The 24,398-nt window shown below is 43.7% G+C and overlaps 1 protein-coding gene across 1 annotated transcript in view; it reads left to right on the top strand.

The window, feature by feature from the left end:
* The first annotated feature begins 6,538 nt into the window (after window positions 1-6,538).
* Window positions 6,539-24,398, top strand: part of xkr6b (XK, Kell blood group complex subunit-related family, member 6b) — a 62,211-nt gene continuing 44,351 nt past the window's right edge. The window contains exon 1 of the mRNA XM_018743456.2: window positions 6,539-7,118. Coding sequence (XP_018598972.2) covers window positions 6,547-7,118 — 572 coding nt within the window. The 5' untranslated portion in view covers window positions 6,539-6,546. The remainder of the gene's footprint in view (window positions 7,119-24,398) is intronic.

The raw sequence follows: 24,398 nt of genomic DNA on the forward strand, positions 1-24,398 counted from the left end.
CTGCAGGTGCATCAGTCACAAAAACAGCTCAGTTGTTTAATTTGGGAGGAGGAACAGTCTCAAAAATGATGAGAGCGTATGGCAAACCTGGACAAACTGCATCAGCAAAGAACGGTGGTCTGAAGTTGACGACCGCTGACAGGGGATACACGGACACTTACAGTTGATAGTTAACCACAAAAGCACACCCTCAAAAATTACTACAGAACTGAATCAGCACCTCTTTGACCCAGTATGATCCAAAACTCTACATTGTGAGCTCCACGAACCTGGAATTTATGGCAGGGCTGCAGTGTAGAAAACACTTGTGTCCGAGGCCAAAGCATGAACATCCATAACCTGGTGTAATGAGCACAAAAACTGGAGCCCTATGCAATGGGAAAAAATAATATGATCTGATCATTCATCAAACATCCAGATGGGTTTACTTTTAGAGAAAGGCAAAGGATGCCTTCAGCCCACCATGTCCAGTGCCAGCTGTTGAACATAGTGGGGGATCTGTAATGATACCAGCAACCGTTTCATTGGTGTCATTAGGCCAAGGAAAGCCAGGCCATTTTTGCAGGACTAGGTGGAACCCTGTGGTACAAACACCGTTCCCTCATGATGTTCCCGTATTCTTGGATGGCAATGCCTCCATGGACACCAGGATGAAAGTCAAACGCCTTCCATGGCCTCCCCAGTCACTAGACCTAAACAATGGGAACTTTTGGAGCACAAAATGCAAAGCAGATTTCCACTTCCTTCATCCTTCAAAGAACTGGAGGCTTTTCTTCTTTCTAAAAATGGTATATGGAATAACCAAAACTGAGCCAATTGTTAAAACTGGACAGCCGCCCTCATCCTGTCTCAGGAAGGAGGTGAGGGATCACTAAATTTATCTTAAATAATCTCCTATGCTCCTATAATATATGCAGTTCCTCTGAAACAAGAGAATGGAACAGCATCCTGAAAGGTCATTACTAAACGTCTCTGTCATACTAACTTTTGAACTATCTGTGAGATTTATAGTGGCAAAAAAAACTGCTGGAACAAGTATAAATTATGAATGAATGAATGAATGAATGAACGAATGAGCTTTATTGCCAAGTATGTTTACACATACAAGGAATTCGTCTTGGTGATAGAAACTTCCGCAGCACAGACAGAATGACAGTGACAAGACACAGATAATAAAAGTAGAGTGGGCAAATACAAGATAAGAAAGAAAAATATATAGAATATAAAGTACACAATATATAGAATAGACACTAGACATTATATGTTTGTACAGGTATGTTATATACAATGCAAGGGAAAGTAAATAAGAGACATGATGTGAAAAATAAATATAAATATAAATAGCGTTGTTTATTGCACCAGTTTACTCCCTAGGGGGCATTTTGCTGTTCATGAGGTAGAGGGCCTGAGGAAAGAAGCTTTTCCTGTGCCTGGCTATCCTGGTGCTCAGTGCTCTGTAGCGCCGGCCAGACGGCAAAAGTTCAAAGAGGAAGCGGCCTGGGTGCGAAGGGTCTAGGATGATTTTGCCAGCCCTTTTTCTCACTCTGGACGAGTACAATTCTTGGAGAGTGGAGGGGAGGGTGTGCCGATGATTCCTCCAGCCGTCCGGACTATCCGCTGTAGTCTTCTGATGTCTGATTTCGTAGCTGAGCTGAACCAGACAGTTATAGAGGTGCAGAGGACGGACTCAATGACTGCGGAGTAGAATTGCATCAGTAGCTCCTGTGGCAGGTTGAACTTCCTCAGCTGGCGAAGGAAGTACAACCTCTGCTGGGCCTTCTTCACAATGGAGTCTATGTGGAACTCCCACTTCAGGTCCTGTGAGATGGTGGTGCCCAAGAACCTGAATGACTCCACTGTTGCCACAGTGCTGTTCATGATGGTGAGTGGGGATAATGCTGAGGTGTTTCTCCTATTGGTACCTTATGGTACCAATCTTAGCGTATGTGACAACAAACTAAATGTTACTCTGTAGAGTGAAATACAGTGTTTCTGTGCTTGCGTGGCACGTTCAAAGAAACTGAGCTACATGCCTCCGTTCTAGAGGTATTTAAAACACACTCTGTAGAAGAGTTTGAGTTTGAGTCGGAACAACTTGAGGGTAATGAAGTGGACGGTTTTCTCTGGAGCGTACATTTTGCTTCATAGAAATTAACAGCCTACATTTGCCAGAGAACACGTCAGTATGAGAAACACTGCATTTTGAACACTAAGCTAATATTATTCTGGAACAGCAAGGGAACACTGACGATAGTACATAATTTATTTTAAGCATATTTAAAACTACCGACATGCAAAGCGCTACCTACGCTCTCTAGCCACTTTATTAGGTACGAATGGCCGTTTACTTGAACAACTCGGCCACATGGACAGTGAGCCACATGGTGTCTTGATCTATAAAGCATGCACACAGGGTCAAGAGGTCCAGTAATAGTCCAACTGGATGTTAGAACTGAAAATATCTGTGATCTAACTCTGGATGTGTAGTGACTGTTGGTGCAAGCACGTTGGTTTATGAAGAATAACACGATAGCTAAGGGATGTGGTGGCACAGCAGGTTTGGCTAGGGCCTGTTACTGAGTTAGGCTCTGGTTTGCCATGACCCCACCTGGGACAAGTGGCTTCAGACAGTGTGTGTGTGGTGTGTGATGGCTAGGCAACTATCCAGTCTGTGATAATCCTGTAGGGGAAAAAGTCTTGCTGAGAAGAATGGCAAGACCTGCGCAGGATAACATGCTACAAGCGAGCGAGTAAGAGCTCAGTAAAACAGTGGTGAGCAGAATGACATCGCTGAACACACAACCTTTTTACTACTATGTTTTACATTCCGTATATTATCCTTTAGTATTTTGTAACTTAAGAGTTGACGATCAAGAATTAGATAATTGAGATATTTTCCTTGATTTCTAAATGCCCACGGTAAATTCTTAGGCAGATCATTAAGTAATCTTACTTAGAAACAGAAAAATGGGTCTTCATTCTGATGCATTCAGTAGAGAATTGTTTAATTCTTAACATATTCGTCAAGTGAAGGTATTTTCTTTAAATAAAAAACGACTCCGGTTTGCAGTGTAATGTCTCTTAGCTCACAAAGTATTCTGTACCATGAACTTTACCGGACACAGCCGTTGCCTTTCAGAGTATCAGAGGGGTACTGTCTGGCACATATGGACATGGAATAAATAACACACAACATTAGAGAATTTTATAGAAGATCAGCAGGGCTGCTTTGCTCCAATTCAGGTTTCAGTCACCTGTATAGTAAGGAATCCACTGTTTCTTTTATGAGTCACACACACACTGTCTGAACCACTTGTCCCATTTGGGGTTGCAGGGAGCCAGAGCCTAACCTGGCAACGCAGGGCATAAGGCCGGAGGGGGAGGGGACACACCCAGGACAGGACACCAGTCCATCGCATGGCACCCCAAGCGGGACACGAACCTCAAACCCACCAGAGAGCAGGACCTGGTCCAACCCACTGCGCCACCGCACTCCCACTTTTATGAATCAAAAATCTGTAATTATCGTGGCGGTGGACTTTACCAATTCCGTGCGAGTTCATTTTGCTCAAGGAACGGCTGGCTGCACGCACACGCACACCCCGCAACGCGTGCGCGCCAAGCACGCGCCTCCCTGCACTTCTGCGCACTAATGTGGAAATAATATGCTTCAAGTCGACCGCCTCGCGGATCTATTAAAAAGCAATTTATATTTAATATGGCCTGTAATGAAAATGAAAATGGGCACGGGGGTTGTTGGAAGGAGAGTGTTTCTTTCATCGAAGACAGCATTTTTCCCACAGTCCCCTCACCATCGCAACCACCAGCTAACACTCCACTCGCCCATCCCCCCCCCCCCTCCCACGGCAACACACCACTGTGACAGTGAGAGGAGGCTCACACGATCACTCTTGAGAGGATGTCGTCTGGTGTCTGTGGCATCCTGCGAACCCACAAGGGTGAGCGCGTGCCGAGGTTAGAACGGCTCGGCGCTGATCCCGGTGTTTTCGGCCCGCTGCTCGAGGGGGCGGGGCACGTGTCGTTCGCACGGCTCGATGCGGCCGAGGCTGTCGGCTGGGATCCAGAAACTGACAGCGAGCGATGCAGGTGATGCGTCTGAATCTCAGCCATCCACGTTACAGCGGATCCTCTCTTCTTTTATCTCACCATGAAAACGTGGATCTCCGCTGCTGGCACATCCATCATCAGAAGGCGTGTAACTGTGTGAGGGGCATCTGCAAGGAAACTTTCAAGAAATACATCACACCCCCTCGGCAGCCAGGAAGAGTTTTTGAGTATAAAACCATGCAAACAGTTCATTTGACAGACACGTTCATTGTTACTGTATTTGAAGGCTGGAGTCCTGGTTGCGAACACGCAGTATTTCAGCACCGGACAGCGCCATTCGCGCAACTGTGGCAAAGGGGACATGGCGCTCCTTTGTCGGATGTCGTTTATAATTTTTAACCGACGCTTTTCCGCAAGGCACTTTACAACAATCAAGTGCTATTACTGCGTCAGTGCAGTATAAGTACTAACAAACATGGGACTCGAACTTAGAACCTTCAGATTACGAGGAAGTAGTGTTAATCGGCAGAGATTACCCCGCACATCGCTCCACATCCCATCGTACCCTGCCGATCTGCAAAGGTTTTCATCACGTGGTCACTTCAAAGATATTTCTTTTGACAGACGCACAATTTTATGTGATCGCTCCGAAAGATCAGACTAATCATTATTTTTTCCGCCTGCGATCTTTCAATGATGTATTCATTATATGTATTTCTAGCTCTTTATAATTAAAATTTGCCGAAGTACAGTAAGATATTTGTCCGTATTTTGCGGTTTACCGTGCCAGGATTGTGCAGTATGTAAGTGCCTTCGTTCTTAAGAAACAAAACGCCGGCTAATATGAACACATTCACAACATTGAATTATACTGTGTTCGGTTGCGACTTCTGCTTGTATGCACGCAGGTGTAAGGTGGATTTCTACTATGAAAAGGAAGAATAATGAGAAATCAAATGTCTGCAAAACCGATAGCACAGTTATTTATTTCTTTATAACTTTACTTCCTCTTGCATTTTTGACAATAACCTATTCCTTTGGAAAGGGGAGGGAGTAAAATATTCAATTTACGGGGTCACCTTCACATCTGAAACACCAATTACCGGATTATTCCTTAACAAAAAAAAAAAAAAAAAAAAAAAAAAGACTGGGGAACGGTGCGTGCTGTAATGAATTCTTAATATACTCCACAGTTCATGCAAGTGAATCTGTCTATTCCAGATGCTCTGTGCTTTCTATATCGCAAAATATTTATAGGGAATCAGGCGCTCCGCTACCATTCCCACCCGGAGCTCGGGAGCGCTAACCATTACGTCATACTGCAGCTGTCACGTCTGAACATTTTAGAACGCACTACACGACATTTCAGTCTTAATAAACTTGATCATTAAACTGCTGCAACATACCTGCTGGAAATGTTTGCTGCTTTCGTACCTGAGTTTTTACAGATTATTTTCGTGTTAGCTCCGTCCCTGCGGTTTTTACTTTGCGCTGAAGAATTCAAAGAATTAACATCGACCTCATGATATGATATGAACTAAGAGAGCAGCAGCCATAATTCTGACCTAAACATAAGCAGAGAGAACTAATATATTTAAATCCATGTGCTTTCTTGGAGAGCGCAAATATGACACAAATGACACTCATGATAAAGCAAGAGGAGGAGGAGAAGGCAAACTACAACATCATGACGTCTCTTCTTGTGCCGGATGCAACGTGTTTTGCCAAGATGCTCTTCACAGTACATACAGTGGATGGTGCTCATGTGGAAGTCTAAGCCATCATCATCATCATCATCATCATAATAAATGTTGAAATTGCAAATCATAATGAATACATCGATGAATACTGTGTGTTGGTTACATTATACTGGAGTCACCTGTACTGATTTTTAAATCACTCGTAGGAAAACATGAAGAAATAGATTCATCCTTGGGATTATCTGTGTTGAACAACGTCATGAAGCAGATTACAGTAGTACATCGCGTAATGCCCCCACCCCCACCCCCACCCCCACCCTTCACCTCCCCATCCGGAATTCAACACGAAACACTAGGTGGCAACAACGATTAGCAGGAGAAAGGGAGCCAAGTGAGGTGGCATGGGGAAGATGGGCTGCATTTTGGAGCATGTTCACGGTGAAGTCGGTGGATTAATAACAGCGCAAGAAGACAAGCACGGGGAGAAGAAAAGAAGTGCCTTGCTAAACATTCGTCACCTATTTAAGAGATCCGCGCTGGGACACCAAACAGACGTCACCATACGTCTTAAGCCCAGCCTTAAGTCCACCTTGATGTGAGACCCATGCGTTGGATCTTCATGCGGACCAAGAGCTCCGCGTCCATGGCCGCGCACCCCTGCGCGGTAATTACGTGCGCGCTAGATGGCAATCAAGTCTGGGGTACGGTGGGAGGACAGGTGTCGCGGAAGTGACGTCACCAGAGCCGGAAGCCGGAGGTGGGAACTTCAGAGAGCAAGATGGCAGCGAAATCCGACGGTCTGGGGGTCGTCGCCGGTTTCGCCCAGCTGCACAACCTGGACGAAACGGCGGGGAACTGCGAGGAGGAACCCGGGGAGGGCAGCTCGTTCCACATCTGTCACTGCTGTAACACGTCGTCCTGCTACTGGGGCTGCCGGAGCGCCTGTCTCCACTATCTGCTGGGCAAGGGGAAGGAGGCGAGGCGGCCGCAGCAGGAGGAGCGCCTGTGGTTGGACTGCCTGTGGATCGTCCTGGCGCTGCTCGTCTTCTTCTGGGACGTGGGCACGGACCTGTGGCTCGCCGTGGACTACTACTCGAAGCGGGACTACCTGTGGTTCGGACTCACCCTCTTCTTCGTACTTGTCCCCTCCGTGCTGGTGCAGATCTTGAGCTTCAGGTGGTTCGTGCAGGATTACACCGGGGGAGGTCTGGGGGCGGTCGAGGGGCTCAGCAGCCGGAGAGCCGCGGCGGGTCTCACCGCCGGCGCCCCGGGGAGGAACAGGTGCTGCCGGATCTCCGTGTGGATCTGGCAGTCGCTCATACACATCCTGCAGATGGGACAAGTGTGGAGGTGAGTAAGCGCAGGTGAGGTGGGCTTTTTGGAGAACACGTGAATTAAACGTCCACACCCGTCCTCCTCGCGCACACCCACCCTCTGCTTGCTCCCAGCACCGCGCACCCACCACCCCTCCTCACCTGGAATGACCTGAGGCGCGTGCATGCGGGCGGGCGGACGCGCTCGCGCCGCGCGCATTCTGTCTGTCCACACTGCTCTTTCTTCCGCTCGGTTTTAAAAAAAAAAAAAAAAAAAAAGGCGTTGCTTTTTTGAGAAACTTGTGCGCTCTCTGTGCTGGTCTACCTGAGCCCGGAACGGTGGGGGATTTTTTTTAAATCACTCGAGGACGTTTTCCCGTGGGGGCGGCGGGGGTGGGGTAGGTGTGTGTCAGTGGGGCTGGAGTTAATGTGAACTTGACAGAAGGAGAGGAAGGGAACGTGGATGGGGGGAGAGGTGAGGAGGAGCAGCAGTGCTTCTGGACTCACTGCCTCACATCCTCTCGATCATCCACCCTCTCCTCTCCACTCCAGTCCTCTCCTTCTCCTCTCCTCTACCTCTCCTCTCCAATCTTCTCTGATCCTCTCCTTCTCCTTTCTTCTCCTCCACCTCTCTCCTCTCTCCTTCTCCTCTCCAATCCTCTCCTCACCTCTTCTCCTCCACCTCTCTTCAGATCAGATCACAGGCAGACTGCCCCCAGCATTTCCCAGCTGCAGTCCAAACCAAAGATACACGGCAAGGGGCTTTTTTCCTGTGGGCTCGTTCGGTGTCTGTGCTGGATTTGTGAGGCTGCAGGTGTGTGGAGACAGACTGCTAGAGAGACTACGGAGACTACGGAAGGGTGATGTGACAGGGCAGCGTGTTCAGCTACGTGTGTAACGCTGAGCCGATTTACTGGTAATGGGAGCCTTACATCTGTGTGTATCTGTACAAGCGTGTATTTGGGTGAGGGTGACCTCTCTTGCAGTGAGGTTGCGTTGACAGCGATGATGTGAAGTCTCATCACAGTCTTCAGTACTTGGAATTATCTTTTCTTAGGGACATAGACTCATGCTGTGCAAAAGAACGGTATTTCTAATTCACTGTTAGTCCCGGACAGCTGTACCCGTCTCACTGTTTGAGATTTGATTTTTACAACGTGAAGGATCCTTTGACGTGCGGTGTCACTCAAAGCTGTCATGTATCAGACAGGATCAGCTGTCCGTTGCCATTTAAAGAGTTAAATCATAGAATGATTGATCGATGCAGTCTCTGTAAAGTATGTAAATATGGTGTAGTAATTTATTATATAGATTTACAGTGCTACAGTGGGTTTAATAAGTCTCCAGCAAAGGATTTTGATCCTCCTCTGACAACACTTTAATGGTGAGGCACAGTGCTACTGTTTTGTTCCTGAAGATACTTGTGCCACTCTTACACATGAACAGTATGTTGCCATCTGGCTGTATGTAACTTGTCCTTGTCACCCTTTACATTGCCAGGATCACAAAAGCAGACATAATACACCTTCAGCTAATCGGCAGTATAACAAGTCTTCAGTTACACCCAAAGCTTTCCCTTAATGCTCGAGTTTTTTTTTTTTTACAGCCTTTATTTTAAGTACTTGTGGGTTGATAAGGAAGGCACTCTGAATGAGAACGTGTCATCTGTTAGGATCAGCAAATTGTTTTTCTGTTCCTTTTTTCGAAGAGAGTTCAATGAATAATTCAGACAGTGATATGGGAAGTGTTCTGTGGACAAAGCGGAGGAAGTGAAGACATGTGTGCTATTGAAAAAGACATCACTACTGACAGCTCAGCACCCTGAGGGAAGGATCATTGGCACCCCTTCCATCTCATTCATTGCGAACTGCTGCTGTACTGGCCCAAAGGCAAGGTCACACTAGTCACATCCTCACCCCAGCGTAGAGTATTGGCCTCTGACAGATCTGGTTCAGGCGTTGCTTCTTCGGACACTGCTTGTTTCTCACCGTAATATGATGCATGAAGCGACAAGGTTTTAACTGAAAGAATTTCTCACATTCGCTGAAACTATATGGCTGTGTAAGGAGAACAGTTCCACATTTATGGCAACAGCTGGTCAAATTCTATTTGATGACATGCTTCTTGTAGTGACTCACCACCTAGTGTTTAATGGGATTTAACTGGAGTGGCAGATTTGCTCAGTTAGCCATTAAGCGGATTTTCATAATAAGCCTTCTTTAATTTTTTTTTAATACCTATATTTTTTTACCCTTTCGTAGTAAAGTATTTTCTTTTTACAGCATTGATAAATATAAATATTTATTTCAAAATTGCATTTTAATATGCCAGAATATTTATTGAAACATCAGCAATTTTTTCTTATGTTACTTGCGCTGCCTGTAGTTTGCTGACACTAGTAGGGAATATAATGTGATTTTGGCTGAGAAAAATAAATGGGCTTGAAGAAATGTTTCCTGTCACGAGTCTCAGTTGGTGACTCTTTGAGCAACTTATCCCTTCATGTTTCCTACAGTAAAAATGAACAGGTAAACCAGCATAAGCCAAATTAATGTCTAACAGAACAAACTCACAATAGATTTTCCTAGATTAAAAAAAGTTTCTCATTGTTTTGGACCGTTAAGTGCTGGCAGCATGCTTTCTCTCTCTCCCTTTTCTCAAATACACATGGCTGAGTTGTATTTAGTTGGAGCACAAGCTTGCATCTTAGTAATTTTTATTTCATTATTTGTTTTTCTTTTCTTTTATAACAATACAGGACTTTGTGTCATTAAGTTGGAGTCATGGGAGTGTATGAAAGTGTTTTACCGTTGCCTTCTTCCACACATCTCTGTTGACTGTGAGAGAAAATGCACAGACATGGGGAAAACAGGCAAACTCCACACTGGCAGAGGGGCCTCAGATCCAAAATCATAGCCCAGGTGATTCGAGGCTCCAGCACTACCTGCTGTGCCACTCTGTCGCTTTGTTTAATGTACTATCAGCAAATCTGCCTGCTGCATTTGGGTTTCAGTAACGTGAGCTTCCTGTGCTGAATGTGAAAGTACTTTAAATGTCTTCATATGAACAGAAGCATAACCTTAGAGCATTTAATGTCTGTAAAACTGAGTGGAATGCAAATGCGTTCAAAATTGATATAGTTATGTCTCTCAAACACAGGTATGTTTATCCTGTTTAAAATCAGTTTTATATATTTGAAGAAGACTCTCTCTTATAACTCTTGGGATTCTGCTAAATTCTTAAAGAATTCAGTAGTTTCACTGGGCTATTCTTCAGAACAGACTTATTTTCATTAAAAATTCAGTAGTGAAAAAGTCATGTTCTCAAGTTGTATGAAAACGGTTTTTCTCAGAAGAGTTCTGTATGTTCTCACTAATTTATCAACCCATCACTTTCAAGACAATGGCTCAGCAATTAGCACTTGTCTGGTGTTAATCCCACCCACTGGTCTGGATCGACTGCTCAAAGATTCATGGTATCTGAGCACCAGTAATGATGAAGCCAAAGTCACTTTATTTGCTGGCAAAAAAAAAAAAAAAGAAAATCATTGTGTGCTTTAAGAAAGTAAACTTTGCTCTTGGGAAGGGCTGAAACCACACACTATTGCATTAGCACAGTGCCTTGACACTATAATGTCCTTTCCACAGAGAACGGAGTGGAAGTCTCCGCAGGAGAAGAACCATTTGAATATATATAACAACAAGTCCCACAGCGAAATGTTATTTAGAGTTTAATTTATTTTTACGGATGATAATTTTTGTTGTTTCTGTAATGGACTGGATCTGTAGTGTATTTATTGCTTACTATTTTAGGGCTTTCGAGTGCTTTTGTGTTCAGACGGTGAGCGCGACGGAGGGTCGTATGTTTTACAGTACTCATTTTCATATTACCACTAATAGAGAGAGAAGACAACCAATGGCCATATAAAGGGCTTTCCACTGCAAGGGACATTGTATTTAGTGGACGTGTTTTGGTGAAAAGGGTCAGAAAACAGCTGCGTGGTGAAAATACATACTTGCAGAACTCTGCGCTGTCATTTCACCAATGATTTAATTGAATGAAGGTGCCGGAATACTGTAATCAGGCTCTGTTAAGCCACGCTAAGCCGTCCTCCATCTCACAGAAGGCAGCGCTGAATTAATCCTTGGGTGGAGTTTGGAATTTTCAGTTCTCGTTTTCAGGGATTATTGCTCTAGAAATAGCCGTAGCTCCATTTTTGTAGTACTCTGTACCAGTGGCAGCACCCCACTCGCTATCCTTAACTGCTTCAAACTTATCCTTTTTAAGACGTGTATCAGTGGTTTTGAGATGACCATTTTCTGTGTCTGTGTGAACTTGAGGGAAGTAAGAAAGGCTTAATGAATCCCCCCCTGCCAGCTGGAGGCACCTGCCGAATACTGTGCCTCCCTCCCCGTTTCCCTGTGCTTCTCCACTAGTTAAAGCCATCACGGCATCTCGTGACAAAAAGCTGCACTTGACCTCCATTTCCATCAAGGAAACTGGAGCGTGTGCCTGCATCCCTGTTATTAGCACCTGCTGTCTTTTTCTTCTTTGCTGTCTAGCTGGTTGTTCCTTGACTGATAGAGCGCTGTTCTCAGTTGGTCCTGGTCAATGTCCTTTTTTCGTCACTACACCCTCCTGTGATACCATTGGGTCACACTTAGGAGGTCAGAGCGCTGTGGTGAAATATTGAGTGTGTTGGCTTCAGAATAACATATCTTTTGTTCTTGTTCCTTAACAGCTGTGAGTCTTGGAACTTTTTCATGGAACTTTTGAAGCTGATGTTCACACAGGCATTTTGACATGTCGCGAGACCAGCATTGATGACGGTTGCGTCCCTTGTAATTCTTTCCTGTTTACTTACACTTCCTTTCGTCCTTGAGAGACAAAAATACAGCATGGAAACACAGGCTGATGAAGGAGCTGCAGCCTTTCACTGTGTGTCCTGCGAAACCTGGAATGCCAGGTGTTCCCCCCCAGGGGGGATGTGCTGTCAGGCACCCCTGTAGAATTTCACACTCAGCTGTCCGTATTGAGCGTTTGTTGGGCTACCTGTGCTCATCAGGTAGAGAACGGTTTCCGCTAGCTCAAGAATCTGTCCATGTCGAGAGAATCATGGAATCCAAGGATTTGTTTGCTTGTGAAGTTTTTAAAACAGCTTTTTGTTGCCAGCTCGCATTATCTCCCTTTGCCACTACCTTGACATAGCAGTTGGTGGTGACACTTTGAATGTAGAAGCGAGGGACTCCTGCAAAGCTGGTTCAGAGCACACAGATTGGCAAGGGGGTTTCAGACTGCCTGCTTCTAAACGTCCACGGGGCAATGGATTGGCCACCACTATAATGAGATCTCGACTTATCCCAAAGCTAACGTTGAAAATGAAGTGAAAAGGCCACCTGCGTTTCAAACGGAAGCTGAGCTCAAAATTTATAATGCGACCGTTCTATAATAAAGCATTAAATGCTAGACACCCACTGTAATATACTCAACATTATGAAAATTCAGTATACATTGTAATGACTTATTTAATGTGGCATGAAGAGGAGACAGAGATCATCTTGGCTGCATTGTACTGAGGAAAACAGTGTTAATATTGCTGGCATCGGTGCACTGTTCATGCACAAAAATTGATACACATCTTTTCTTTTTTTTGGAAGGAAGTGGTCCATTCATGTGGTCATCAGAAATGTTTTGTAGAGTTGCCTTTTGACCTTTGTGTTTAATTTGTGTCAACTGGAAGGCCTTTACTGTCTTTCCTCCCGGCCACAAAACATCAAAAATCATAATCCTGGTCCTTCTCTTGAGACATCAAAAGCTTTGAATAATTCTGTCCCCATTCTCCGTTGCTCATCTACTGCAAACCTGGGTGCCCTCGCTTCCTGAAAAAGCCATCCAGGGGAGACGAATGTCTGCAGCAGTGTTGTGCTTTAATAGAGCATGCTTTTCAGCAGCCAGGAGACCGCCGCAGGGCCCCATTGTGGAGCAGGTTCCTCTCTGGTCTACCACAGGATTGCGTGCCATGCCGGCCCCCCACAAATGGTACCGAACAAGTGCTTGCAAAATGGTGGACGTTGGCGAAGTGTGCGTACAAACGCTTCCCTGCTGCAGCAATTGCTGGCTGCACTGCTCTGCTGGAGATCCTCATCTGTGTTCCAGCTTAAAGATTTTAATCAAGAGCAGCAGAGTTACTTTGCATTGTCTTTTTTTTTTTTTTTTTCCCCCTGCGTTTCAGAGATAATTTTCATGCTTGTCTTTGCCAGTGAAAAGAAGAGCTGGGTTTTTATGTTTCTTCTCATGTTAAATGCATATTAACTATGTTTAACCAAATGAAAGTACAGTCAGTACAGATTACCAGTAGTTGGGTTTTTGTGGTTTTTCAGTCTCTTGTGCATGATGGCAGACCATCAAATCAGCAGTCGTCCAGGGCCCTTTCGTTGCCACATGCAGCCTTCTTTGCCCTCATTAACCCAAACCTCCCCCACCAGACATATTTCATATCTCAACTCCATAGCACTGGAAAAAAGAAGGAAGCGAGACTTTCCTTTCTCCCTGTACTCCCAGTGCGAATTACATGGTAATGGCCTGTGATTGCAGCTTTGAGCTGACTGCAGGCTGCAGGCCCGGGAGGTAATAAAATACTGTGACAGCTTTGTGTTTGTGCTGCCGGTCCCTCCCCCTGCCCCCCTTTGTCCGCGTGCTGCGAGGCTGTCGCATATGGAACCACCAGCCGAAAGCGCGGAGACTCCCTCAGCGCTAGCCTGGTGCAGCTCTAAGGTGTGGCGCAGCTGAGCTGCGATGGCACTTGTCTGACAGTTAGACCTTGGGGAAGCACGTTGGGGACAGACATTCTGGTGGGGGATTCGCAGTTTGCTCAGGGTGTCTGTCATTCACCCATTAGGGACTTTTATGAATGCCAGTGCAATACAAGGGGCAAATGGGAACGATTTTGAAAATAATAAGTGTTTCTGGGGGACTTTACAAGGAGCTCTTTTTTTGTGTTGTGATCACAGAGGAAGAGTCTAGTTTAACATCTGAATGAAAGTGTTTTTGGTTTTATTTTTGCCTTCATAGTTCTCACGTCACATATGTAGGGGTGCTTAATGAATAATGATGCTACCTAACCAAATTATACGTTGGTACAAACCATAAATTACTCCAATTATGAATAAAAGAAACTATTGTGCAAGCTTTTGGCAGCAGCTATTATCCTTTAGCTCGAACATTTGCTGTTCCATGTACAGTAGCTACAGCCTGGAATATCTGTCCAGTTATTGAAATCAGTGACTTAAATATTCATTTATTTATGCATTTATATAAATTAATGTGTGTATATATAATTAGTTTTTTTAGTCTTTATATACTAGATACATTTAAATTTATTAATTTAGCAGGTAGTTTTCTCCAAAGAGATGTACATCTTATAGAAAATACAATGTGTTCATTATATTAACAGAAAGAGACACTTAGATGCAGACATGAGATTCTTAAGTGCAGTTAGTTTTCTTTCCACCATATGAAGTAGTATACATCACACGAGTAGCCACATAAAACGTTATTCGAAAATCGACAATTTCTAGTCACATTCTTAATAATCATGTATATGTGTTTTTTAAATGTTTACATTATATGTGTAGTAGTAGATATATACTGTAAGGACAACAGTCAGTGCAGTTAGAGCTGTCGCCTCGCACTCGATGGACCCATGATCGAGTCATCGCTGCCGTTGAACGGTTGATCAAGGAACTGATACAGTAAAAATTATAGAGTGGTAAATATGGTTAAATAATTGTAGGTGGCTTAACATTTAAGTCACTTTTAACAATTGTGTCAGCTAAATAAATGTTTTAATAATGAGCGTGAAACCATCTTCTTGGACTTTTTTATAGCAAAAATGATTTCACATTTGGCTTTCAGTCCCTCGCCAATTTTGCCCTGAATAGCCCACATTACACAAATGGGCCTTTTCTGTCCTGCTTGTCTAAAGTGCCCTACACTGAATTGTGTGTGAAAAGTACAGCCCAAGCTCTCACAGGTCTCAGATCAGTTTGTGTGGGCGGGTCCACGGTGCTCAGCGTTTGTGCTTCGGTGCTGCTATATCTGACAGTAAAAAAGAGCAGTGTCTCAGCATCTAGCCTTCACTGACTTCCACAACGGCAGCTTCCTGCTGTGTGCTTCCATTGACATTTCTATTGGCAACATGTCATGTCTAGCAAAGGCATGTCAAGGATTTGAATGGAAAAGATGTCTTTCATGGGAGTTTGGTTCTTGACTTTTTGATCTTTCTGATGTTTATATAAGATCTTTCTTGCAATTTTAAAGGGTTAAGCATCTTTATGGATGTGGAGATGGACAGAACTGGAGATTCTCTGTTCTTTCTATGCCAACTTTGGATGGAAGGTGTGGATAAGTTGAAAGCCAGCATGCTTGAACACCGACTCAACTCAGTCTTCAGCCACAGCTCATCCATGTAGGGCTCTTGGTGCCCCACATTGTTTCACAAGAGAGTTACCTAGAAGAAACCATCGGGGGGGAGGGGCAGATGTGGTGTCCCAGACAGACAGCTTGATTGTAGGTCTGCTAGTGAATGAGAGTGGATGCAAAGCCCTGCAGGCAGCAGCCTGGGGAGGGCTCTGGAATCCCAGGAGTGGTTAAATACCAATCAATGGCACAGACTCGTTGGCCCATGCAGCTGGCAGCCATTGAGGCAAATTTGCTCCACACCAAGCACACATGTTGCCCTTGGCAAATCTGCAGGCCCAAAATCGCTCAGCCGGACAGCAGACCCTGTCATCGATCACAGGGCAGCGGTCAGACATCAGGAAATGGGGTGAGGATGACAGAGTGGAGGAACGTCCCGTTTCCAGGTTGTCTTGGAAAAAAAAAATGATCAGCATTTTAATGAGAATTGCCTACATTCAAAGAAAGTGTGCTATTTTATAGCCTGTATTTATAAATCTGAGCTGTCCACAAATTCAGTCTGCCTTGCTAGGTTTTGTGAAAGTATAGCCTTTTTCTTGAATGCTATTGTCTCTTTGTTTAGCTTTATTTTATGTGGTCTTCTCAGTTATGACCAGATATGGTCATGTTTGCCACAATTTCTCAAGCTTCTGTTTACATCTGTGTACTTTCAGCTCCACAGCCATTAAATATGTTCTGTAGAAATGTGTGTAGATGTGTTCAGAAGTGGAAGGCAAACACATAGAATATTGAAGCAGACATCTGGTGTCAGAACTTTTGATATTCATTCCAGTTACCGTGGGTCTCATCAGACCATACGTGTGGATATGGAGAGGCACGGTTCAGAAACCTTGTAAATGAGGGGGGGTTCACAATTTCTAAGTCAAAATGGTTAGTTTTTATTCTGGTGCATTATGGTATTTTAGAAATAATCAGCTGTTTTAGCTTTATTATTTTAGTTGTACCATATGATGTTGAGAAATTGTGTTTTCTGTTGTTGTTGGGAGCAGAACAACTCACTGAGAGTAACTGCCCTCCTGGTATTGTGTGTAAATAAATTTATATGAAGCTATTTCACTGGAGTTTTCTGCAGAGCATTCCAAGATTAGCGGGGCGTTTAATCACAGTTTTTTTCCGACAAGCTTAACATTTATCCCCGAGCCAGGGAAATACCGCACAAAAATCCTCTCCAAGCAACAGCGGAAGGCCCTGGGAATCTGAAACAAAACAGCTTTGTAGCGTTTGCACTTGGATGCGCTTTATCAGAGCACATGGAAGTGCTCCAGCAAAACAGATTGTGTTGTCTCAGACACAGAGGGTTTTTAAGCTGTGGGCCCACTAACCTGTGCGATTAGCGATCCCAGCGTGTTTTATCAGATGGCATGTTATTTAATTTACATTCCAAAGTGTTTGGTGCTTGCATGAGAATATTGCCCCTACGTACTCTGTGTGTTTCACAAAACAAATAAAAAGATCATTCAGAAAGGTCTGTTGGCAAAACTGCATGCATTAACTTAGCCAAAAACAGCATTCTAGAAAAGATCAGTGTGAATCAAAAACTTTCCTCTCACTTCTGTTATCCTGAGTCTCACCAATCCTTTCGTGAGAAGTGCATCGCACTGGGAGTCGTCATTTTCTGGTCGTGCAGGGCCACACTCTAACGTGCCATAATATTTTTTTTTTTTTTTTTTTAAAACAAATTAATAAAAGTTGAGAAACAACTCATTATAGCAAACAACTCCAGACTCATGATTTCTGCATTACACGCCATTTTATCAGGCACTGGTACTTTTGATGCACTGAGGGAGACTTGGGAAGAGAACCTTGACTTGTCTTTTAGTGACCATCACTGATGATCTATATGTGCTGAAGTCTTCCCTGCCTGCACCTCTCTCATCATCCAGGAGAAAAACTTCAGGTTCATTCACAGAATCTGCCTCACACCACTGCGCCTTCACGGGATGTTCTCAGGGACATCTCAGCTGTGCTTTAAATGTGAAGCCTCTCCAGGCACTTTGACACATCTTAAACTGGGAATCTGATAAGATACACGATTACTGGACTGGGGTACGCACAACGATCCAAGAAACCTTGAGCAAAAATGTTGATTTCTCTCAACCATTCTCTTGTTAAATCACAGTTTGGGTTGTGATTTAAGAGACTCTCTTTTTGAAGATGTTATGGTACATAGACTATCCACTCTTGCATATTTGGCAAAGAAATGTATTTTAATGTTTTGGCCTACACCATAAGTTCCCTCTGTAAATATGTAGATGACAGAAGTGTTTAAATTTCTCCCAGTCAGAAAATTCATCTTTGATTTGCATGAAAATTCTGAAGAATTCTGGAATATCTGGACACTCTTCTGGAAGTTATTAGAAAGTGCTGCATAATTGTAACTGTGACATATTGTTACCTTTTCACCCCAAGCCCTTGCTCTAGGTTTGGGGATGTAATGCACTCTTAAATGCACTGTAAACCCAATGCCCTCAAATGTGCTATGGATTAAAGACAACCAGACTGTGCAATGCCACTGATTAATGGTATCCTTCATAAAGCTGTGTTGCAGTAAACTATGACTGCCGCGGAAAAGATATTTCGGTACCTCTCACCCTTCTTCATTATCTAAGGGCTACGGCGATCTGCTCAGTGTCCTGGCTGCACACAACATGCCAAGTTCTCTTAATGCTGAAGGACGGTCCAGCGCTGTGGGCAGTGACCTAATTGTGGCAGAGGGGCCTGCAGTTTGCACTCCACCCTATATTGCATCTCCTGAGTGCCCTACAACAGTACACACTCTGCTCTCTTCATGCGGATCAACATGTGACAGTAGCCTTTTAACTGTGTGTGTGTGTGTGTGTGTGTGTGTGTGTGTGTGTGTGTGTGTGTGTGAGGTGTCTTTCAGATCTCTTACTGCTTCTTTTATGTGTGCCTTGAGCTATGAACGGGAAGCCTTTGCATATAGTAATAAATAGGTTAATGCTGAGTTCCCAAGATCAGAGACTGGGGTGAAAGCAAGCGTTTCCATTTATGACAGCTAGCCATGTAACCTTTAGCAGAAGGGTCCTGGGGCACGCTTGTGCCATGCCCCTTTGTACTGCTTCCTGCCACACATGCCTCAGGGGTGTATAGATGAATGTGTATGTTCAGTCTGTTAATACACAGAGCCCTTGGGCTTTTCAAACATCCAGGAAATGTGAACACTTCGCAGTGTCTGCTGTCTTCTTCTGATGATGTCGCATGCACCTTTTCTCCGTTTTTCAATAAAGGTTAGCAACTCGCGTTCTCATCGTATTGGAGCAGCTCTGTACGGTGTGGCACTTTGACGTGACGGGCTGCCCCAGATCTGACCTGTTGTGTCTGCAAAGAGAGGTGAACCTCATCTGTGTGTTGGCTCATATACATTCAGAAACTCCTTTCATAATGAAATAATGTGATGGAAGGCATTTTAATGTAAATTATATATTTTTAACTACTTTATTAAAATCGTAATTTTATTTAAACCTGAATCAGTGTTATATAATGAGAAATTTTAGGTAATTAGTATGAAATAGATGCCTGTTGGAGAGTGTCATTGCAATATGTTTTGTCAAATGACAGAAATGCAATTAGGAAGACTGTAAGATCTTGCTGATGTCAAATAGTTTGTCATGTGCCAAGAGTTATGATCTGTCATAACTCCCCCCCCTTCACAGCAGGTCCAACAGGAAGGTCCAGACAGTCCAGGGTCCCACTGCGCCTGACACACTGACCCTATGGTTCAGTCATTCTTTGTCACAGCCATGTGCTGGAGGGTTTTACAGCTGCCATTACACACTATCACATTCAGCCAAAGCTCACCCCCACATTAGTGCCAAGATCCCAACTGTTCACTGTAAAGTCTCCAAAATAATTCTCAAATATCCATATCCTCAAGTTTCATATACTGCATTGTTGATGTTGCTTTTGTACTATTTTTGTCATTTATGTACTCTTTGAATATTCCAGTTATAATTGGGACAAAGAAGTACTGATTAACAGACCTTTTGTTCTTCCTTGTCAAGTAATTTTTTTTTAGAAAACCTGTATCTTGTGATACTCAGTATTCAGTCTTATATCTTGTATCAGTATTTAGTATTGTATCTACGGTGTTTTGTGATACTCTGACATAGCTTTTATTACGACAGAAGTGCTGACATGCTCTTTACCTAAAACATTGCTTACTTCAGTTAGCTGATGCTTTTCTCCAAATCAGCTTACAATGTTAAGCTACTTATAGTTATTACCCATTTATATAGCTGGGAAATTAAAATTATTTTGAGCAATTTTAGGCTATGTACTGTGCTCTAGGATATTATAGCTAGAGATGAGACTGAAACCTGTGACTTCTATGCCCAAAGGCTGCAGCTCTAACCGCTATACCACCAACCGTCCTTTTAATGAAGCAAGTGTGTAATTAAGAAGGCATTGTAGGTGTTTGCATTTTTTTTTTTGTTTTGTTTTTCTTCGCTACCCCCCTGCTCTATTTTTTCATCTTCCTTCCTGTAATGGCATCAGAATCAAATGTCGACACACTATGTCATGGTGTGTTACACTCGTTGCTGTCTGAAGGGTCTTGGCAGATGTTTTTGGACTTGATGTTAAAAAACAAAATTGTCTCACTTTTTTTTCCACACACTGTTAGAAGAAATCATCTCAATGTCCTGATACCAGTGTCAACTGCACTGCAGCAGAATCAGTTCGTGTTTGCAGGCGTCACATGCAAATATTGTAAAGTTTAAATAAAGTACATGGACAGATATCTCTTCTCTTTCCATTATATCCTCTAGACTATAGATGTAAAGCCAACTCTCAAAAAGAATATATTTTTTTGTTTCTTTTTTAAGCAGATGCTTTATTTACTATAGAAGAGCAGCCGTTCCCGCTCCCACTGTGCCTATTGCCACAAGGGTGTCCAAGGTGATGACGGCTGCATTAGCGGTCGATAGTGAGTCTGTTCCTTGGGCTCCACTGAGACCGTGTGCCAGCGACTGCGCTGAAGATTGGGCCAGAAACTCGGTCATCAGCAGCAAACGCACTCCGTGGGAGGTGTTCTGGTGGAATTCGGGTTTTGCAGAACCTGCCAAGCTGCCTTGGCCCCAACATCCTGTTGGAGAAGATGCAGCATCTCTACTTATTTGTTGTGTCTTTGTGGGTTTTTTTTTTTTTTTCTTTAAAAGGAGATTTTTAGCTCCTTGAAGGTCTTTTTCTTTTTTGTAAACATTGAGCTGATGATGCTTTACCTGAAAACTCAAATTTGGTCTTGTGTATGTAGGACATTCTCCCAAAAGGATTTTGGCACGTTCGGGTGTGTTTTGGCAAACTAACAGGAGTTATGGACACCTCCCCTACTTCGAAACATGGAGATTATGTTTTGGCATTGCTTTGCTGTCTATGGCACTAGGTACCTTCAATGTGTGCATGGCATTATGGAGTGAGAAGAATACCAGGACATTTAGAGCAATGACAATGACCCCAAACACGTTTCAGAAAGCGCTCAAGAATGGTTTGACAAAATGTTGGATTGTTCTGAAGTGGCCAGCAGTGACTCCACATCTAAATTGAAAACCTGTGGTGAGATCTGAAAGCAGCAGTTGAGAGAAGACAACCTTCAAATGTGGATGAACTGGAGTGATTTGCACAAGAGGAATGGGGCAAACTTCCAGTGCAGAGATGCAGGGAATCTCAGGGCTGGCTATTGCAAATGATATTGAGTATATGGCGGTGTGGTCAGTGTGGTAGAGTATCTGACAAAGAGTGTGCTACCAAGTATTGGGTCTGGCTGTCAATCATTTTGTCAGTTTTTATTTTTTTCTCGGGGGGGGCACAGCGGGTTTGGCTGGGCCCTGCTCTCGGGTGGGTCTGGGGTTCAAGTCCTGCATGGGGTGCCTTGCGATGGACTGTTCGCCGCGACCCCGCTCAGGACAAGTGGTTTCAGACAATGTGTGTGCGTGTGTATTTATTTTTTCTTATTTCAAGTGATGTGTCAAATTCTCAATCTAATGCAAAGGTTTTAAATTGCTAACCTTCTTAGGGCCAAATTAACAGTAACAGTAGGAAAAACCTGTACCCGCTGATGCTAATTTGCAGTGTCTGCCTGGAGAGGGTTAACAGTGACATAAAGAATTCTGGAGACCAAATACATTGGTCAGTTTCAAGTCATTTTACAGGAAATTGTGAGGTCTTTGCAAAAAAGTGCAAGGGTGCCAATATTTTTGGCCACAACTGCATCTACATTTACATTTATGAATTTAGTGGATGCTTTTCTCCAAAGCAACATACATCTCACAGAAAATACAGTGTGCAAAATCTGTCTGCGTGTGACCAAATCTAAATGTCTACTGTACCTTTGAAATGGTGTCTTTCCTGTTTTTCCTGGGTTTCCCTTCACCTATTGAACCCATGTGGTGTGTGAGTAACAGTAATAGTGGGTAATAGCAGCAGTATAGCTGACTTTCTTTCAGTCGACAGTTTACTGCTTTAAGCACAGTCATGTTGTAACTGCTCTGTAGGGATATTTCCAAGGATATACTATAACAAAAAAAAATGTCCTATTTCTTATTGGCTGAACCAGATATATTTTACTTTCACAAAATCTTTGATATTTTATGGTATAAATTTTTTCATGCGAATGTGGCCCAAGGGCATAATTACATCTGAAAATATGAAGGCGTGTTGTTCATGAAAGAGACATGAAAATCAAGATGTACTACAGTGAATCAGTTTCACTGTATTGTTACTATGGTTAACTGCAGTGCCTTTGTGGAACTATAGTAATTCTGGGATTGACTGCAGTAAATCAATTCCACTGCATTGTTACTGGGTTTGGCTGCAGTGGATCAGTGATGCTGTACTGTTACTGGGTTTGGCTGCAGTGGATCAGTGGCCCTGTATTGTTACTGGGATTGACTGCAGTGAATCAGTGGCCTTGTAATGTTATGAGTTTCATTTAATACCCTTACTTTGGCTTCAGAAGCGTTTCTTTGCAATTCCGAGGACCAAATTTGAGTTTTGTGTGCCTCCTAACAGTTGAGTGATGTGAGACCAGAGCCACCATCAGTTTTTGCAGTTATTGTGTGGCTCACACTACATTCAATTCTCAACCTCCATTAGCCCTTGCTTGCTAGTTTCACTTGTTATAATCTCAGTAATCATAGCTCTGGTTTTGATGATGCAAATGATGTTAACTTGTTTAGTTGATATGAATTCATTTCCATATATGTGCACTGCAGATTGGCCCTGGACACAGAGCTCTTCGGAAATGCTTTTTACGTTGCAACACTGTATGTCTGAAATGTCTTGGCACTGTACACGTTTTGAACGAGATGCGACAGGCAGTACAGAAACCAGCACAAAACACAACTGAACCCTGTGCAGGTCACTCTCAACCGTGCAATTCCTGTCTTCAGTTGCTTGTCCCGAGCAGAAATCTGCAACTTGGAATAAACACTAATAAGACCCTAGTAGGAAATTACAAACTCGTAAACTTTAAGGGACGGCTAGTGGCGTCGTGGTTGGAGTGGCTGCCTTTGGCTCTGAAGGTTGTCGGTTCGATCTCTGCCTCTCGCTGTAGTGTCCTTGAGCAAGGTGCTTGCCCTGCAATTGCTCCAGTACCTTTGCCCGGCTGTGTGTCTGGGCACCTAGTTGTGGCCCTGTGATGGACTGGCGTCCCATCCAGGGTGTGCCCACCCGCCGCCCCTTCGGCCTTGCAGCCAATGTCTCTGGGATAGGCTCCGGCTCACCACAACCACACTCGGGACAAGCAGTTGTTGAAATCGGTTGGTTGGTTAAACTTACTCAACCATGTACACAGTCTTAGTGCAAGGTGGCCCAAGGGAACCACAGTCATCCCCCAAGATGTGTCTCTCTGAGCTGCCAGAATTTGATTTTAGAAGCAGTTTCATTTAATTCCCCTACCTTGACTTATGAGGCATTTGTACAAGTTTATGAAGACTGAGTTTGGATTTAGTGCACCACATTTACATTTATTTCTTTAGCAGATGCTTTCCCCAAAGCATATTACACTGATTATGAACTAGTATTTAGATGACACCTTTGTCCAAGGTGACTTGCAGTCTTGGTGACTTACAGTGGTACCAGTTCATCCGAAACATGTTTCTTTGGGGGAAACCCACACAAACATGGCAAGAAAACCCCCCCTCCCCCGCACCCCCACCGTCTAAGCAGAGATTAAACTCATGTCCAGTCACACAACCTAGGTGCTGAAAGACACCATGTCAGTCTGTGCAGAGAGTTTGAGTTCATTGGCATACATTTCTGTAGTGTTTCATGTTTTGATTTTTTTTGTCTTCAAGTGTGAATTAATATGTTAATGCTCAGTGTCAAATAATGCGTATGTGAGCATTTAGGCAAACCATATGTAGTGACTCAGAGCTGAAGAAGTGCAGGTAGATATTTACATTTATTCATTTTGCAGACGCTTTTATCAAAAGCGATTTCCAACGAACTCTATGTAGCGTTATCAGCCCACACACCTTATTGACCAAGGTGACTTACACTTTTGGATACACTACTTACAGTGGGTCACTCATCCATAAATCAGTGTAACACACTCTCTCTGTTACTCATACACCAGGGGTGAACTTGAACATCTTTGGAGTGTGGAAGGAAACCAGAGCACCCAGAGAAAACCCACGCAGACACGGGGAGAACATGCAAACTCCACGCAGACTGAGCAGGGATCAAACCCACGTCCTCTCGCATCACACAGACACCCAGCACTACTTGCTGCCCCACCATGCCACCCAGGTGTACAGTAGTACTGCTACTACTAATAATAATAATGGCATAAGGTATTATAGATGAATAGGGGGGATTGCCT

This window comes from Scleropages formosus, chromosome 1 (assembly GCF_900964775.1).
Source record: "Scleropages formosus chromosome 1, fSclFor1.1, whole genome shotgun sequence".
In the NCBI taxonomy this organism is placed as follows: domain Eukaryota; kingdom Metazoa; phylum Chordata; class Actinopteri; order Osteoglossiformes; family Osteoglossidae; genus Scleropages; species Scleropages formosus.